General features: G+C 39.3%; 1 protein-coding gene across 3 annotated transcripts; it reads left to right on the top strand.

Moving 5' to 3' along the window:
- The first annotated feature begins 3,730 nt into the window (after nt 1-3,730).
- Nucleotides 3,731-18,116, top strand: LOC140555638 (myosin light chain kinase, smooth muscle-like). 3 transcript variants are annotated; one of them, XM_072678921.1, is made up of 14 exons: nt 3,731-4,088; nt 7,913-7,948; nt 9,285-9,412; nt 9,734-9,890; nt 10,373-10,684; nt 11,432-11,528; nt 11,826-12,029; nt 13,128-13,345; nt 14,406-14,529; nt 15,093-15,242; nt 15,944-16,070; nt 16,461-16,551; nt 16,623-16,763; nt 17,578-18,116. In XM_072678921.1, exons 1-14 carry the CDS (start codon nt 3,923-3,925, stop codon nt 17,781-17,783), a joined length of 2,157 nt encoding a protein of 718 aa, XP_072535022.1. In that variant the 5' UTR covers nt 3,731-3,922; the 3' UTR covers nt 17,784-18,116. The 3 variants fall into 3 exon arrangements, with proteins under 3 accessions (XP_072535022.1, XP_072535021.1, XP_072535023.1); XM_072678920.1 differs by having other exon boundaries at nt 3,731-4,094; XM_072678922.1 differs by lacking the exon at nt 17,578-18,116 and having other exon boundaries at nt 3,731-4,094; nt 16,461-16,699.
- The last annotated feature ends 241 nt before the right edge of the window (nt 18,117-18,357 follow it).

The following is an 18,357-nucleotide window of genomic DNA, read 5'->3' as shown; positions in this document are numbered from 1 at the left end:
ATGTACACAATACGAAAGGATATTGGGTATGGAACACTTGATTACGACAGGGTGTCCAAAATCCCATTTGCTGCTATCATAATTCGCTTCATTTCAGCGGTTAGAGCCCTGGGCTATTTATGACAGGGTTGTTGTGGGTTCACTGAAACAGATGGGAACACAAACAGTGACTATGGTTGTCTTGTCTAAATCCTACAAATGCTACAAACTAAAACTAAAAGATCTTAGGCCATTAGGCCACATACAAGTATTTCTTGTGTAAATATTAAAGGGATTAGTATCACAATGACTGGAAGTTAAAGGCAGTGAAGATTGTGTTTCTTCTGGTGGTTCTTCTACCATCTCTGAATAAACTAACAGAGCTCTAGCATTAGTGCTCTCACTGCAGCAGTGGAGTGAAAGGAGGAACGTCAGCATGCGTGTCACTGCTTGATCGCTCGTTCTGCTCAATGTTGAGGCAGCTTCATCAAACCCGGTGACAGCATCATCTAGCGCTGTGACATAGTGTGTCAATGTGGGATTGAAATGATTCATACCATTTTATAATTGTAACGAGTAACGATGCAGCACATCAAAAATGTAACAGAGTAAAAGTATTAAACTCATCCAAAATATGTAGTGAAGTAAAAGTGGGAACAAAACTACAAGTATAAATAGCAGGAAAATTCACATAAAGAGCTTGGAGCCTCTTTTATGTTTGTGTCTGCAAGCCTCTCTTGCCTTAGCTAAGGTCAGTGTTTATGACTCCACAATCAAAAAACACTAAGCAACAATGGGAAGAACCGTGATGGAAACCATTGCTAAACAAAAAAGAACAGAAATGCTCACCCCAAGTTCATCAATCAATATCTAGAAGAGTTCTGAGACAATGTGCTGTGGACATAGTATTCTAATATGGAGCTTTGTGGTCAACACTGCTGTTCCAAATAAATAGCTCAATACCAGCTCTGAAGCATGGTGGTGGATAGTTTGATGGTTTTCTGCATCAAGACATAGTCACCTTGCTACTACAGAGGGAACTATGAATTCTGCTCTGCTCAGATCAGACAAATCTTCAAGTCATCAATGTCAAGTCATCTATCTTTGAGCTTTGAACATGCAATGAGAGCATGATCCAAAGCACTCAAGCTAGTCTAAAATAAGACATTAAAACATCTGACCTAACCCACACTGAAATTGTACGACAGGGCCTAAAATGCACAGTTCATGACCTAAGGAGTACAAATGCCAATACACTAAAGCTCCTCTGCAGAGTGCCTCCATGCTGTTGTGAGAGACTAACAAGTACAGAACATGTCTGTTGGCAGTTATTGCTGTTTAAAGGGGGTGTAACCAACTTTTGGAAGGAAGTGAGGCAATCATGGGTTCACACAGGAGGATTGGGAGCTAAATATATTACTAAATACATCAAATCGATCACATTATTGTGTTTATCAATTTATTAATTTGTGACACTTTGGATATTTGGTTGTGCAATCAAGTAACCAAGCAACTGTTAGCATGGTGGCATACAGTGGGGAAAAAAGTATTTAGTCAGTCACCAATTGTGCAAGTTCTCTCACTTAAAAAGATGAGAGAGGCCTGTAATTGACATAATAGGTAGACCTCAACTATGAGAGACAAAATGAGAAAAAACATTCTGAAAATCACATTCACAAGAATTTATTTGCAAATAATGGTGGAAAATAAGTATTTAGTCAATAACAAAAGTTCATCTCAATACTTATATATCCTTTGTTGGCAATGACAGAGGTCAAACGTTTTCTGTAAGTCTTCACAAGGTTGGCACACACCGTTGCTGGTATGTTGGCCCATTCCTCCATGCAGATCTCCTCTAGAGCAGTAATGTTTTGGGGCTGTCGGCGGGCAACACGGACTTTCAACTTCCTCCAAAGGTTTTCTATGGGGTTGAGATCTGGAGACTGGCTAGGCCACTTTGCAGAGAAGTTGTTTAGACCAAGTCTCCCTGTAATGACAGAAAAAGTTAAACATTTACGCTTAACGCTTACATAACGCGTACATAAACGCTTAGGTGTAGTTTTAGTTTAGTACATTATTCGAGTGATACATAAGTCAATTGATAGGTCAATGGACAATCCCCAAACATTTAGTTTTACAAGACTAGGATCATATGCATATGTGTGCAATTTGCCACCCATTAAACATCATTAGTCTGTGCTTTTCCCGTATGTTGGAATGTCTTGTTGGAATGCCTTGAAAACAAAACAACAGCTTCAGTGGGAGCTACTGGAAGATAACAGTAAAAAAATCAGTTACAAACAAAAGTACTGAGTTAAACACAGCCCTGCAGTGGAGCTTTTAAGGCCAACCTAGATCCTCTCAGTATATGAGTAGATAACGTACCTCTGCTAGACGTCTTTGAGGTGTGAGGAACAGTTTATTTTTTAAATGAAAAACAAAAAAATCCCAGGAGTGCAAATTTATCCAAATTTTGAGACTGCTGTAAAATATTACATGTTTATTTAAAAAGAATTTAACCAATTTTTTAATTGTCTGCATAATTAAATGACTTACAGCTGAGTTCTAGATTTGATGCCAGAATTGTTTATAGGGCTGATGATAGATACGAATGAAGAGTTAAAAGCCCTGAAAAGCAACATCAGGAATTGTTACATTAAGTTTCTACCGATGCATTGCCTACAGATGCACAATTACAACTGTGAGATAAGATTTTGGCCCCAAACTGATTTTTTTTTTTATCCATTCATGATGGAGAGGTATGTGCAGGGTGCTGTAAGGCAAAACAGTCCCATTTTACCTTCATCAACCTTGCATATAAAACTCTTGTGTAGCTTCACTTTCAGTTCTGGATATTGTAATGAAATCAAAGTAGTCACATTTCTCAACAATCAAGTTTTTCTCACCAAAGCAGCCCTTAGATGTTGGCTATAACTGATCTCTAAGATGTTGGCTTTAACTGATCTCTAAGCTGTTAGCTATAACAGATCTCTAAGCTGTTAGCTATAACTGATCTCTAAGCTCTTGGCTTTAACTGATCTCTAAGCTGTTAGCTATAACTGATCTCTAAGCTCTTGGCTTTAACTGATCTCTAAGCTGTTAGCTATAACTGATCTCTAAGTTCAATTTAGCAAATTTTTTCTTATTCTATTGAAAGTTAATTTCTTAAAACAAGCAACATTATCCACAGTGTATCTCCCGGTAGAAGACATGAACAAAAAGTTCATGATTACCACTTGTAAGTTAATTAATCTTCCAATAAACAAACAACAAACATGAAATAACGAAATACTGAACAATAACGACAACAATAATGAAAAATATAACATATGTTGACAAGGTTTAGGATTTTGCACTTTACAGTGTGCAACTAGTTGCTACCAAACATTAAAAGTGGCCATTGGGTGCCCATCCCAAACATAGGGATGTTTACTCTAAAAATGCAACACACACACAAATATGGAAATAATTACCCGTGTTATTATTATGGACAACCGGTCAGACCAGTCTAGCCTTACACAATACAGGATATCATGACTTTCTACTGCAGTCTTATAGCCTGTTTTGTACATGATTAAAGTGATGCAGGTGGACTGGCTTCTCTGCCTTCTGGTAATGAACCAATGGCCTCTGTTTCCTGCCCAGTGAGAGCAGAGGGTGTGTTTGGGGAACTTGAATATGCCTCTCTCTCCCTCTCTCTCTCTCTCTCTCTCTCTCTCACACACACACACTCTCTTGCTTATTCAGAGCGGACAGTGGTTTTTGTTTCCTGCCGTGGGGTCTGGGGGAGTGTGAGAAATCTGTGGTCACATCATTGAGAGCTTGGCTTAAAAACATCTAGACTGAAAATGAAAGGACAGCAGAACACTTAAACAGCAGAACTCTACACATTGCTTTATAAACCCGGCTATTTAACCTGTGGAACTTAACGGATTCGATTAAGATGGCTAATGAAGGAAGCAGACAGAAGAACGTGTCCAAGATTAACCTGGAGTTGAAACCATCAGCAGGCCTCCACACGGCAACAGACAATACAGGGGTGACGCAGAACGGGACGGCATCAGTTCCAGCACTGCAGGACGATGACAAAAAGACAGATCTGGACAAAGGTAAAGGTCTGTCCACATTTATTTAATACACTAATTTTGGGTGGGGAGTCCAAGGAGTAGCATAGTTCAAAAAGCCAGCATTGCATACACTGAAGCACAATGAACAGCCATCAATTATTGTTACACATAATAGTCAAGTACAGTCATATAGAAAGACTGATTGATGTTAGTTTCATATGTAAAACATATTTTTCTGAAAATCTGATGGTATAGTAATGTATGGATTGGAATGCTTTGTTAGGAACACCTACCTTGTACTATCACTCTTTGGCCATTCTATGAACCCCACTTTCCTTAGCGCTCCACCATACAGGTGTACAATTACAGACTGAAGATAATCTGTTGCTGCAGAATTATAATATATATATATATATATATATATATAAACAATCCTCTACCCTGTTTCAGTGTCAGTCAGTGACACTCATGGTTGTGTGGTTCCGGATACTAGTGTAGGAAGTGCAGTCAAACCAGAAAAAACTCTACAGTCTAGGCTACAGTCTCTAACTGTACACTGGCAGGTTAGTAGCCCAGATATTCAGATATTCATTAGATATTGGTACATTATATTTGGATATTGATGCCAGAATGCTTTGGAAGCCACTCATGCCTTGCTACACAATGCATTGTTGCTCCCTGAAACCCTACGGGGTTCAGCACTAAAAAACCGAAGAGTCTTTTCATAGATCCACATTTTACATACAGTGCATTCATTTAAAGAACACCTGACTTCCTTTCATTCAATTCAATTTAGTGAGTTTGTTATTGTACACACAGTTGAATGTACGGTGTAACAAAAGGCTTTTCTACAGGTCTTACAGTGCATCACTCAATATTATGCAAGACAAAGACAAAACATAAATACAAGACAACAGAGATATTACAGCAGCAGTGGACAGTAGTAGAAAGTACTACCTACTGACTGCTGATGAATGCACAGCAAAACATGATATATCAAGACATCCTAAATCTACCCAACATTGCTACAATTTCTCATTAGGAGATATAAGGAGTGTAAAAATATGATCAGATTATTCAACTGGTTTCTAGATCTTTCAGACCAAGTCAACTGAGTCATTCTGTAGGCAGGTTTGTTGGTTTACAGATTTAATGGTTTAATGCTCAGACATTTACTTATTTCAAGAAATATGGAAAAAAATATCTGCCAATTAGCAAACGAATTTGAGATAGCATGCCAAATTACACAATGTGTTCAATATAGAGGTGGGTGATATGGTAAGAATATTCTATCATGATATATCAAGACATTTTTACAATACACAACATTAACTGCTATATACACGATCACAGACAAAATGCATCAGTAGCCTCAGATTCTTAAAAAATACAATTCAGATACTCATTTATTCAAAATCTGCTGCACATCACCCACTTAACCCAGACTCATTACACTGTTTGTATCGAAAAGCACTGATGATATCCTCGATACACTTAGAACACATATGGTATATCATGAAAACAAAATTCACCATGATACAACAAAATAGCGTCATATTGCCCAACCCTAGTTTAATGTCATATGAGCCAGACTAATTTCCATTGGAAAACCTGGCTGTATTAAAAAACATGAAGTTTGATATGTTCGATATTGGAGAATTAAAGAACATTATCACAATTTGACTAAAGTGCACAAGTGGTACAGGGGCTGACTGACTTTTAGCTCTGCATTCAGCTTCTGTCAGAGCTATAACAATAAACCTGTTAATGAAAAGTGTCAGTGTTTGACACTGCATTTTCACACATTGCTCGGACTATGCTCGCTAACATCTCAGAAGAACATCTACTACTAGCATTGAGGCAGCAGTAAAAAACAAAATACTGTGATGTATTCCCATCCCCCATCCGTTGTATTTTGCTGTGTTCTGAATAGTATGTCATTTGAGAACTCAGGATGTGTAGGTTCTTCAGCCTCCAGACAAACACACTTAGCAAAAGCATGTTTGTTTAATCTCTATTTCCATACAGAAAGCTATTAGCAGATTTCCCTAAACAGGACCCTGATGACATCTTGCAAAGGTCAGGCCTGATTTATGAGCAAGTGTCCATGAGGGACGAAATCAAAGAAAAACTAAAGTTTGCATATCGCTGCTGTCCAATGAAAAACATATATCTCTGATGAATGAGCCAATAGAAATGCTCTAAATTACATAAAATAAGAGTTCAGAACAATTTTTTCCTCTCTTCTAAAGTCACCATTTTGAAGATACATGTTTATCGCAATTGGACAGCGATAATATGCTATATCTAAGACTACAAACATCAGGGATGCCAACTGATACACACTGTCCTTGAGATCTCACACAATTTGTTCTAATCTCACACTCTCATACCACACTTGCCACACCAGCCTCTCGTTTCTCTCGAAACAACCCCAGATAAATGTGACTACTGATTAACATAAAAGGTATATAAGAAGACTTAGTCATTAAACTAAACACGATCAGAAATCAGACTATTCTTAAATAAAATAACTGTAAAATTAAGGCTAAATCCTGATTAAAGTCACAATGTTGATGCAAGTGCAAAATGAGTGTGGTTCTGTTGATTGAGTTTTATTTACAATCGTAAAAGTATCTGTATTCCTACAAAACCTTGAATGTTCATAGTAAATTTAAATGTTTCTGTTAAACATTGCTCTGTAATAGCACTTATGGCAAGTAATAACTAGGACCTCATAAAACTGAGCACATATTGAGCCAATACTGTTTAATTTTGTGTGAAGTTATTTTTAGTAATACTGAGATCATTTTAAAAATGTCAACAACAACAACAAAAGAATCCCACCCAAACCCACTATCCACCCCACCCCCTATTCTCAACTGGACCAACCCAAATTGTGAAAGTTTGCACATTATGTCTGCACTGCAAGTATTCAACAACAAGTAAACCATGCAGATATGATGTAGCCATTCACTGACCAAAAAGACATTAAATGGATAAAACATTTGTAAACTGCTTTTAGGTAATTATGCAATTAAATTAAATCTAATTTACAAAGATCCATGAATTTAAATTCTAAGTAAATATAGAGGGGACTAATTTTGCATGTTTGAGAATTGGATCGCATCTGGAACACTCTGGAAAACTTATGTCCCAAGTATGAACTTTGGGACAGTCTCAGGGGTTATACCTATGCATAAGCAATTAAACTGACACCATCATCTATTAAACCACCCACAACCAAGATGTGGCCAAGTTAGCTAACCAGATGCTTCTTTAGTAACTCATTGTTATGAATATATATTTGCTAATTAGCCTAGATAACACTGGAAGCTCCTAAGAAGACTCATGTGGTACGCATGCACAAAATGTTGTCCTTAATGCACATAATCATATGTCTAGTACAGGGACTGTCTAATGCTGCTGCGTTTCCTTCCATGTAATCTTGTAAATCATGTAAACGTATTGCTAATATGTTTACATGATGAAAAGTAATCTAGTACCAAGGATTTTTGCAAAGAGATGAGCAATTCAAGAAGAACAGCTGCTTGTCCGGCAGGCCCCAGGCCCTCTTAACACGGCCCAGTTTTGCTAATGTTACTCAATCAGTTAATGATCAAGCCCTACTTGTTTTGAATTAGGGTTGTTACACTAGAAACACTAACCTCTGCCGTGCAGGTGGACTACAGGATTAGAAAACTATGGGCCTACAATCAACAAAGCCTTTCAATTTAGCAATTAGCCATCCCTAGCCATTAACGCTTCCTACCTAGTCACATGCCTGTTTTAGCCCCTCCCCTTTGTGTCCATATTTATCTGCTTTGTCTTTCTCACCTGTTTGGTTTGTGTGTGTCCTCCTCCAGCAACCACTCTCAAGAGAAGAGATTACAGTAGCACAGGTAAGTGTGTTTGGTACTGACTCATTTTCTTGAGAATTGCATTTTTGGCCAGCTTAAATTCTGCTTGGCTTTCTTGATTTCACCATGGTGTTTTACTGGATGGCAAAAAAACAAACAAACAAAAATTCTCAAATTAGATTGTAAATTGAAACCTTGTCAGGCTTTTTCAGTGGTGGTTTATTCCTGTAGCTTGGTTTTGGGTCATCCTGTTGATTTTGCTGAACTAGCAATTTTAAATGACACAAAATTGTATCACTTTTTCACAACCAAATAAGCTGTTTTGTTAAAGGTTCAAATCCTGGGTTTGGTATTTTACAATGTCCCCTGTTGCACTTGACTTCCCTAATCTTGTAAGATCATAGTTGAGTCAAAGAAATAGCGGTCATTACACCCTTAGTAAAAATGTGTAAACAAAAAAAACAATTACAATATACAATTATAATATACAATTGATCTCAGTTTGACTAAGGTGGTGGTCAAGCTCAGCTTTGTCCAATAATAGCTGAACAGTTGGTTTAAGACAAACAAACAAACAAACAACAAAACCTGAAGAGCCACTATGGCAGAGAAAAATTGATGATTGTTACAGAAGGGCCTACAATGCCTACAATGGACATGCAAGCATAGGATCTGGACCTTGGAACAATAGAATGAGGTCATCTGGTCTGATGAGTCCTGTTTGGGCTCACATTAAAATGAATGGCCAGGTATGCGTGTGCTATTTTCTTGTGGGATATGCTGAAACAAGAAGTCTTAAACTTTTGTATGTTAAGTTACTGGCTGAACATCATTACTCGTAATGTATATGTGCTGTGAAAAGCAGAACTCCTTCCAGGTGGTTAATGTAAGCAATATGCTTTGTGGTCATCGAAAAGTAAAAACCTCTACTTTTATTCTCTGTTGTGTTTTTTTTAAACACTTTAGCAGCCCTACCTCGCAATGTATAGGACTTAAAGAATTTGCCATCACATCATGGTGCCGAATACCACATGGCATGTTCGGGGGAATTGAGGACTGAGTTGTTTTGGTGGCTTGCATAATACTAGTCAGGCCCGTGAGGAAGAGGAGGAGTGGTCAAAACTCTTATTTTATTTTATTATTATGTGGCCAAGTTGGCTAAATAAGCAAATGGCTAACAAATAACATCTCATTATTTTTATAAGTCTATTTGCTAATGAGCTTAGCCAACACTGGCAGCTTTTAAGAAGACATAAAATGTGCCCATAGTATGTAATTTGTTCTGTACTAGTCCTGGACTGGCTCCGTAATCCTGCACAGGGAGCTGACAAGCTTCCGTGATTTGACATGAAATGACCAGTCTCTCTGGCTGTGTTAGGTTCCCTGGTAGAGTTCCTGGATCCCCCAGAGAAGGTGCAGGTCCGAGTGGGGGAAAGCGCTCGACTGCACTGCTCCTTTAGCAGTTTGGGACCTACGGCTTCCTGTTGGATCCACAACAGAAAAAAGGTCTGGATTACTTGTTGCTGCTGTTTTTTTTTGTATTGCGTCTGTAAGTGGTTTTGGATGGCACAAGCATGTTGCAACATGAAGTAAACTGGAAGACTTTAATTTTTATCAAATGAACATATAATTATAGGAAATTCTGGGAAATAAGAAGCAGGTTTACTTGTATGTATAAGCTGTAATGATGGTTTATGAATGTAGATCTCAAAGTAAGCAGCAACCTTCACAGATATTCACAGAATGAGCTCTTCTGTAATTGCACCACTACAGGCCAGTACTTGACCGTGTCTTTCCTCTGGGCTACCTCTTTGTCTCTCCTTCCAGCATGTGGTAGATGGGGAGCACACCAGAATAGAGAGCAGCAGTAATGGCAGCATTTTGACCATCTCTAAGGTGCTTCCTGTGGATGAAGGAAGCTACTCATTGTTTGTGCGAAATCGACGAGGCACAGCTCAGCACACGATCATTCTCAGTATCAGAGGTGAGAGAACGTCCGTCATGCTCTGTAGAATTCACACTTTTAACATTGTAACATTTAGGATCTATTATTGTCTTTAATACTAATAACTATATAAAGCCTGCCATGTTGGCACTACACCAGCCTCTGGTAGTTGCTGTCCATTTTGGTCAACTGTTCCTTGATTTTCATGCTTTTACGTCCAAGCAGAACATAACATTGACGTTCCATGATAACTATAGGGTAAATGCACCTTTTCCCTGCCAATAGACTATATACTCCACCCCTGCCTCAATCCCAGTGTTCAATCTGTAGCAGAAATGATCATGCCATATGAGCGTGTACTTAAATAGACAGGAACTCAAGAGACTGGAGTAACCTGACCAGATCAATTTTAATAAAGTAAAGGGACAATGTATTATTATTTCTTTTAATGATTATAAAGTGTGTCTCCCACCAAGGTAAAATCAGGTTTACTAAACCATCCTGTTCTTCCCTTTCTTCAGATCAACCTGATCGCCCAGCTTCGTGTCCGTTCGTGTCCCAGTTGACCCCTAGTTCTTTAGTTCTGTCCTGGTGTGGGCCGTGCTACGACGGCGGCTCAGCTGTCACAAACTACGTGGTTGAAATGCAAAACCTTGGTCAGTCAGACCCCGGAGCTTGGACGGAGCTCACCACCAACTGTAAGGACACCACCTACAAGGTCTGTTCAGGCCTTCACCCCCAGGGCGAATACCGGTTCCGTATACGGGCCTGCAATGCCATAGGAGTAAGTGACCCCAGCGAAGAGTCGGACTGCATCAAGATGGAAACTGCAGGTAGAGCTCTGTTCATTCAGCTCTGGGTGTACTGAGGTAACTGACTTCCAGTGGATTTTAGCAGGTCCAACCTTGAGTATGCCTTTGCATCTCTCAATTTAGTATCCCTGTCCAAGGGTAAAAAGTGACCACCATTGAAGATGGGTGTTTAATCTGGCCAGATTATTTGCGTATAGAAGATCATCTCGCAAGTCATGACTAGTACGCCTACAACATGTACAAACACGTTAGTGTGCCTGATAGAGCTGCCAGTGAGTGTTTAAAAATGCCCAATTAACATCTGGTCAGTGGTGGTCCTATGGTGGTGTCCTTCCATTGATAAAGGACTGGTGATGTCACATTGCAAGCAGCATGTAGGCTACAGTCAGTGAATGTACATGGCACTACGCCAGCCTCTGGTAGTTGCTGTCCATTTTGGTCAACTGTTCCTTGATTTTCATGCTTTTACGTCCAAGCAGAACATAACATTGACGTTCCATGATAACTATAGGGTAAATGCACCTTTTCGCTGCCAATCGACTATAGACTATTATCGACTATAGACTACTACAGTCAGTGAATGTACATCTACAAAAGTCAGCTATATGGTAGGATACCTGTAAAAATGACCAATGAGTGAAGATATAAGGTAGGTGTTTATAAAAGCAGTGAATTTTGTGTAGTCGTATCATGCCTTAAAGTGGAGTTAAATAGGCTTGGCAAGGTTCTTTCAATGTGGATTAATTTACCGGTTAAATTGTTTAACAGGAGAGCCACAAGAGGAGACTGTGTCAAATGTGGAAGTTGTCATTGACACCACACACAAGGTCAAAGATCACTACAACATCCATGAAAAATTAGGAGTGTAAGTATTTGACTTAGGATAGGTACAGGCTAGGTACAGGGTCGCATGTTACCTTTTTAAAAAATATAAATAAGAAAAAAAAAAAGTCCATAACTTTAACATGTGCCAGGCATCTTCAGATCTAGTTCTGTACGGCTGGTGTACAGGATGACTTTATAGTTTTCCTGCTCAGGCTAAGTCAGACACCATCCAGCACCAGACTTGAAGAACCGTGATATACCTTAATGGAATATGATTTTTTTGTTGGTAATGTTGGACTTTTAGTCATTTATCTTAACATGTTCATTCAATACACAGAGGGAAGTTTGGACAGGTGTTCAGACTGACCCATAAGGACACTGGCAAAGTGTGTGCTGGGAAGTTCTACCGTGCCCCCCTATCCAAAGACAAAGAAGCTGCACGGAAAGAGATCGAGCTGATTAAGCAGTTGCACCACCCTAAGCTGGTGCAGTGTCTGGGGGCTTATGACAGCCGCTCTGAGATCGCCATGATCATGGAATAGTATGTCTGAACAGTCCTCTTTCTTGACTGCTTGTATTGATTATGAAGGTTTTGTTAAATGGGACTGGTCCTTTTTTAAATACAGATTTTTAGGTTTTACCATAGTACAGCTCAGGTGTCTTTGAGGTTTGTGTAGCATTCAGCCATCTTTCATTCACTGCTAAATGTTTTGAAGTGGAACGTTCAGAAGAAACCTTGCAGAGCCACAACACTAAGCAGGATGTGGTCCCATTATAATGTTTTCCTTTTCAGGTCCACTGTTTGTGTGGGTTTTTCACTACCCCCAAATTGTCAGGAAGAAATGGTCAGAAACCATTTTTACATTCTTTAACCCCTGTTCATCCCTCAGAATTACATGCCCTATTCAGACAAAAATATTGGGACACCTGCTCATTTGTTTTTCTTTTTCTTTATAATTTTATGATCAGTTTTTGTACAGTGTGCATATCCACTGATGGCTGTTAAGTACAACATTTTAAAGCTCTTTTGAAATCTACACTTATATTGAAATTAGCTCTGCAGTGACCAAGCCTGATTTGTTTCTCTCAGTCAGGGATTGGCTGGAAGGAGTTCAGAATTATTAGCTGGAGCTCACTACCCTATCATAAAACATTACTTTTCACTGCATCAGAGTGACACAAAAGTTAAGAGGGTAACTATTTAAAAATATTCAATGGAGCATCATCTTTCTAGAGAACACAGTTGCACTGCTCCACAGCTTAATGCTGCTCCAGAGAGTCCCACTCTATTGAAAATACTTCTCTACAGGGACTTGATGAGCTTAAAGCAGCTGAATGCTGCTGGTGTATTCAGAAGGATTTGGACATATAGTGTATGCAAGTTTTCATTGACTATCCCGTTTTGTGCATCATAGACAAAGAGGTTTGAAAGGAGACACTTCATCACTTTAGTGTGACTGGTGGAGCTAAACTGCTGTAGAAATGTTGTTTTTTGTGACCTCACATAACAAAACATTTGAAAATTGATCTTTCCATTATGTGGGTCAAAGGAAACCAATCAAAAGTTCAGATTTTCTCAGTCTTAGCAAAAGTTGTTGTGTACTGCAGTTGAGGTGCGTTCATGGTCTCTGTTCTGCAGTGTTGCAGGTGGTGAGCTGTTTGAACGCATCGTGGATGAAAACTTTGAGCATACAGAGCCCAACAGCATGCAGTACATGCGGCAGATCCTAGAGGGGGTCCAGTACATTCATCGCAAAGGTGTTGTTCACCTTGATCTCAAACCAGAGAACATAGTCTGCATCAACTCAACAGGCACGCTCATTAAGATCATTGACTTTGGCCTGGCCAGAAAACTGGGTGAGTAACTATTCAGTGTGGAAGTAGAGATGGACGAAATTAGAGAAATGTTGCCGATTGCATATTTGGGCTGAAAATTGGCTGTTACCAATGCATGGCTGAACAATCCTTTCATCTCTTTGTGGAAGCACACAAGTTGCTTTTTAAAAGTTTTCAAAAAGTTCTTTTTTTTTTTTCTATTGATATTTGGGTGCTGACATGTCACTGTTCCACAACAGGTGGGTGTTGAACATTGCCTCTGGTTTAAAAATGTTCATGGAAGTTCAATACAGGAAACCATCAGTATCAATTCTGTTTTATCTACACAGATGAAAGAATTCATAGGAAAAGTAAACAGGAATGGGCTGGACGGTCAATTTGGGAACCGACCAGCCCATTGGGAGCTTTTTGAGAACCCTCTATATATGCAGAGTATGTTGATGTTTTGGAGATTTTTCATATCACATATGGAGTTGTTTTTTTGTTTTTGTTTGTTTCCCTATGGGACTGAAATGGCCTTTGGCTTTTGGTTACTGGTCTCTTTGACCTTTTATATAGATATGGCACACCACTTTTCTATTCTTTTATTTTATGTTTATAAGTTACTTATGAATACCAACAAACACATTTATTTATTTATTTATTTATTTATTTATTTATTTATGTTTAATGAAGCATCCAGTCAGGTGAGCAAGCACAAAAATAAAATCTGCCTAGCTTTTTAACTGAAGCAAATAATGACATTACTGAATAAAATAGGTAATCGTTTAAATATCTAAAGATAAGATTGGTGGTTTGTCAGAAGCATTAGCCTAGCAAGTCCTCCTGATAAACATTTCTAGATTAATCGACTGCATCTGGGGTAAGAGACCAATAAAATAATTCAATTAAAATAATTAGGCTTGGACTCCAGGAAAAGTTTGATTTTGTAGTGTTTGTTACTGTTCACAATGCAGTATGTCAGATTTGACCTGCATATCTAACAGTTCCTTAAAGTAGGCTTGCATTTTAGTTGCAAGTCATTGGTACCCACCTGTAAGTAAATGTAAATGAAAGACTTAGTGCTTTCTGGTTCCCACAGAACAAGGAAAGCCTCTTATGGTGTTTCATGGGACACCAGAGTTTGTGGCTCCGGAGGTGATCAGTTATGAGCCAGTGGATCTGGCGACTGACATGTGGAGCATTGGAGTCATCTGTTACATCTTGTAAGTACTGTAAACTAAACTGTAAATAAAACTTGGACTGATAATTGAAGTGATCAAAAATTACAATGGGCCCTCTCTGCCATGTCCCCAGAACTGTTAGTTTACAGTGTTTTATTTACCAGACAACTAGTGAAAGCTAGTTTGTCAGTTTTCTGCGATGAGCACATCACCGGACTCTCCTTGTTAAATGTAAACCGGGGGGTGCCAAAGCACCAGTTATATTTGAGGTCAGTAGAGTAAAATTGTATTCTAGAACTTTCAATATGTTAAATTTTTGCACTTTTTCAGATTTTATTATTGTATTTTTATACATTAGTTTTTGTATGGAGAAATTAGTTCTTTATTCAGAGCCTCCATTTTTTTTAAAACTGAAGGTGAAGGAAAAACATTTTAGTGGAAGTCAGAGTAAAAATCCATTTATCATAATATTGCAACACAATGAGAGAATACATTTAAGGTTCAAAATTTTATTTAAAAAAGTGATAAAATAGCGAAAGCTATCCTTAAAATTTAGGTTTGAGATTTAAATGTAGGTATTCATCTTTTTTCTCTGTCTCTCTCAGACTGAGTGGGGAGTCGCCATTTCAGGGAAGCAATGATGCAGAGACTCTAGCTCTCGTCACTGCTGCGTCCTGGGAGTTTGACCCAGAGTTTGATGACATCACAGACGAAGCCAAAGACTTTATTTGCAAGTTGCTGAAAAAAGAGAAGAGGTTTGTTTGACATTGCTGGACATCAAACTGACCGGCATTGTTGGGCCCGAAACCTACTTCACGCAAGGATACAAACGCAGATGCTTCAAATACGTGCAGTTGCATTCAAAAATGTCAACGCATTTCTAAAAGCAACGCAATCAAAAGCTGCATTCTGAGTGCTGGCGACAGCCAAGTTGTCTTGTACCTTTGGCATGCTTTTCCATCAACTGTCATGGCAGAAGAGTTTTTATTTTGATTTGTTCTTAATCTCCCCTGAGTTCTGAGTGTTTTGACCACCACAGTGATGTATGAACACATGAGATGTTTGTAGAGCTTTGGCATTTATGTTTGTGTACTTGCATGGAGTATGTTTCTGGCCTTAGGCTGCTACTTGAGTTCTCAGTAATTGATGTATCTAGAACTTCCTGAAGAACCATAGTGGTGATTTCCTGTGCAACTCTGTGCCGATGGCTGTTTCTACTGATACCATGAGGAAAGAATTCCTTAGCTGAACTCTTTGGTTTACAACCAGAACATTATGATATGAAAGTATTACTTGAGCAGTTCATAATACTTACAAGCAAGATGATTCAGTAAGATGAACTCAAATTTATAGATTTGTATAGACATGCATTTTTAGTTTGAGGGTACCCTGCTGTCGTTATGTATTAGGTCAGTGGCTGTATCTATGATTGACCCTCTTCTTTTAACGTACACAGGGCCAGAATGTCTTGTGAGCAGGCGTTGGCCCATTCATGGATGGCCTCCTCTTCCTCCACTAGACAAGTCACAAAAACTCTGAACAAGGACAAGATGAGGCGTTTCCTGGCCAGGCAGAGATGGCAGGTACGTCTTAATCTCTGGCTCTTTAAGTAGCCCCCCCCAACCCTACCCCACCCCACGGGATTACCACCCCAGGATCACCACAGGGGTTGGTTTTGTCTCTTCAGATACGTGCTGGAAACCCCCTTTTTTTAAATATTGGATTAATTGTTTGAAAAGTGACTAGTAAATTTCAGGGTGTAAATAGTTTTCTCTCACAATGCTGAAAGTTTGTATCTTTGATTGTGTTGGATTCCCTCAATTAGCTGTCTCTACTCATGCACTCCAAACATAAGCCTATTTAAAATCCTGTTTAGTCCAAGGAATTGCTTACTTTCTGTCCTTCAGACCTCGAGTGTAAGGTGTAGAACACTGGATGGGATTTACACAGTGGTTATATCTGTTATGTTATAGAAAACTGGTAAAGCTGTGCTGGCACTGAAGAGGATGGCTCACCTCTCACATAGATCGGATGGGTCTGAGTCCCCTACCAGCTCTATGAGTGGTAAGACAAGTGCACGCAAAACTGAATACCTATAATATGCTACTGCTGATCCCTCTTCCTCTGCCTTTCAGATACCGGCCTGGGAAAAGAGGCAGAGCAAGCCGTTTTATCTCTGGATCAGCAGCTGAGGTGTCAGCCTTGTTTCCCCCAGACTCTGCATGACCTCACCGAGCCCTGTGGTGCCACTGTATACTTGGCCTGCACCATACAAGGTAGGTACCAAAATAAACACCACATATTGCCACTCTTGGAAGCAAATAACATTGTCGCATGTCATGGTTGGGGCTATATGCTCATGGTCAGATGTCAAGACTTAAGGGACTTTGACAAGCCAAACCCTGTCGTCTTTATGTTCTCCTGGTCAGCAGTGGCGAGTGCTTAGACAGTGGTCATGTTTGATGCCTAAGGTTTGTCATTAAAGGGAATGAAGCAATGCACCATTCTGTGTATGGGTCTGCGTACATGCAGACTGTTCAGTCTCCCCAAGCTAACTCCTGTCTACTGTCAAAAGTAAAGGAAACCAGACTCTATTCTCCAGTTTCAATTCTTGCGTCCTTGAAAAGTCTTGTGGATGGAGCTGTTTGGGGGGGGGGGGGCAACAGCATGTAAGGCAGGTGGTTCTAATGTCCCTTTTGTTGGTGTATATTTATTTTATTTTGGTGGTGGTAGTAGTAATAATACATAAATGGTTGATGGACACTCCTCCCTAGTCATGTTAAGAAGCCCACATAGGCTTAATTTAATTTTGACTAGTATGTGTGAGGCTTTTTTTTTTTTTTTTTTTTTTACAAGATTGCTATTTGAGAGATACTTGTGATACTTGTGTAAATACTTGTGATTTTGATACTTACTTTTGATTAAAAAAAAAAAGGGTATCACTTGAAGACATCATGCAAACGTGATAACACATAACATGTGCCTGCATTGCTTTGTCAAACACAACCTAAGCGTACATGTGTAAGAATTCCCACTGAGTGAGTTTGAATTCACAACCTGGCTCTGTATAAATGTCCATCTTGCCTGCAGGTTACCCTGACCCAGAGGTGGTGTGGCTGCTTGACGACGAGCCACTAGAAGAAACTGAGCGTGTACAGATGCAGTACAAGGAGGATGGCTTGTGCTCCCTTACTTTGGTTCACATCCAGCCAGAGGACTCTGGAATATATGAATGTCGTGCATCCAACTACCTGGGCCAGGCACTGTGTTCCGCCAGGCTCACTGTGGCTAGATAGATAACGCTAGAGAACAGATGCTTGGAGCTTTAGCATCCAGGCAGATCTTGCCGCTAGTTTCTACAATAGGGACCAAATATAGTCCAAGCAAACATGGAGCAGTTCCTCTCAGTCTCGCACAGCACTTCCTGATCACAAAATGCACTTTGACCTCTAATCTGACATAGCACTGCTGTTCTCAGGGACATATTTTGCATGTCCATTAAAATCTTCAGTGGTAGGTTCTTGAGACAGTGGTTCATCAGATAAGAGATGGTATGACCATTGCATATATTTTGGACAAAGCTTGTTCTATAGCATTCAAATTTAAACTGTCTAGCCCAAATTAAACACTTCAGACTTGCCTGTTTGTATAAGTCCATCAATGTGTAATTTAATTAAAATAAAGTTTAATATTTCTCTCAATTGAGTTATGTGTGAGGCTGTTTACACCTGGCATTAGTGTTCATTTCATATCTGTGTAGCATCTGTGAATGCTTTGTCTGGATTCACATACCCTCTTAGCACATTTAGAAAAAAAGCATATTAGGGGCCCCATGCAGTTAAAAACCATTGCAAAGAATGGCAAATGCCT

The sequence above is a fragment of the Salminus brasiliensis genome, chromosome 5 (assembly GCF_030463535.1).
Source record: "Salminus brasiliensis chromosome 5, fSalBra1.hap2, whole genome shotgun sequence".
In the NCBI taxonomy this organism is placed as follows: Eukaryota; Metazoa; Chordata; class Actinopteri; order Characiformes; family Bryconidae; genus Salminus; species Salminus brasiliensis.
Note: the sequence above shows the minus strand (reverse complement) of the source record. Positions and strands in the feature narration are given on the sequence as shown.

Coding starts and splice junctions, on each gene's coding strand:
- LOC140555638 (XM_072678920.1), top strand. CDS start 3,923: ATGGCTAATGAAGGAAGCAGACAGAAGAACGTGTCCAAGATTAACCTG. Junction 9,891..10,372: donor GATCATTCTCAGTATCAGAG/GTGAGAGAACGT, acceptor CCCTTTCTTCAG/ATCAACCTGATCGCCCAGCT. Junction 14,530..15,092: donor GGAGTCATCTGTTACATCTT/GTAAGTACTGTA, acceptor TGTCTCTCTCAG/ACTGAGTGGGGAGTCGCCAT.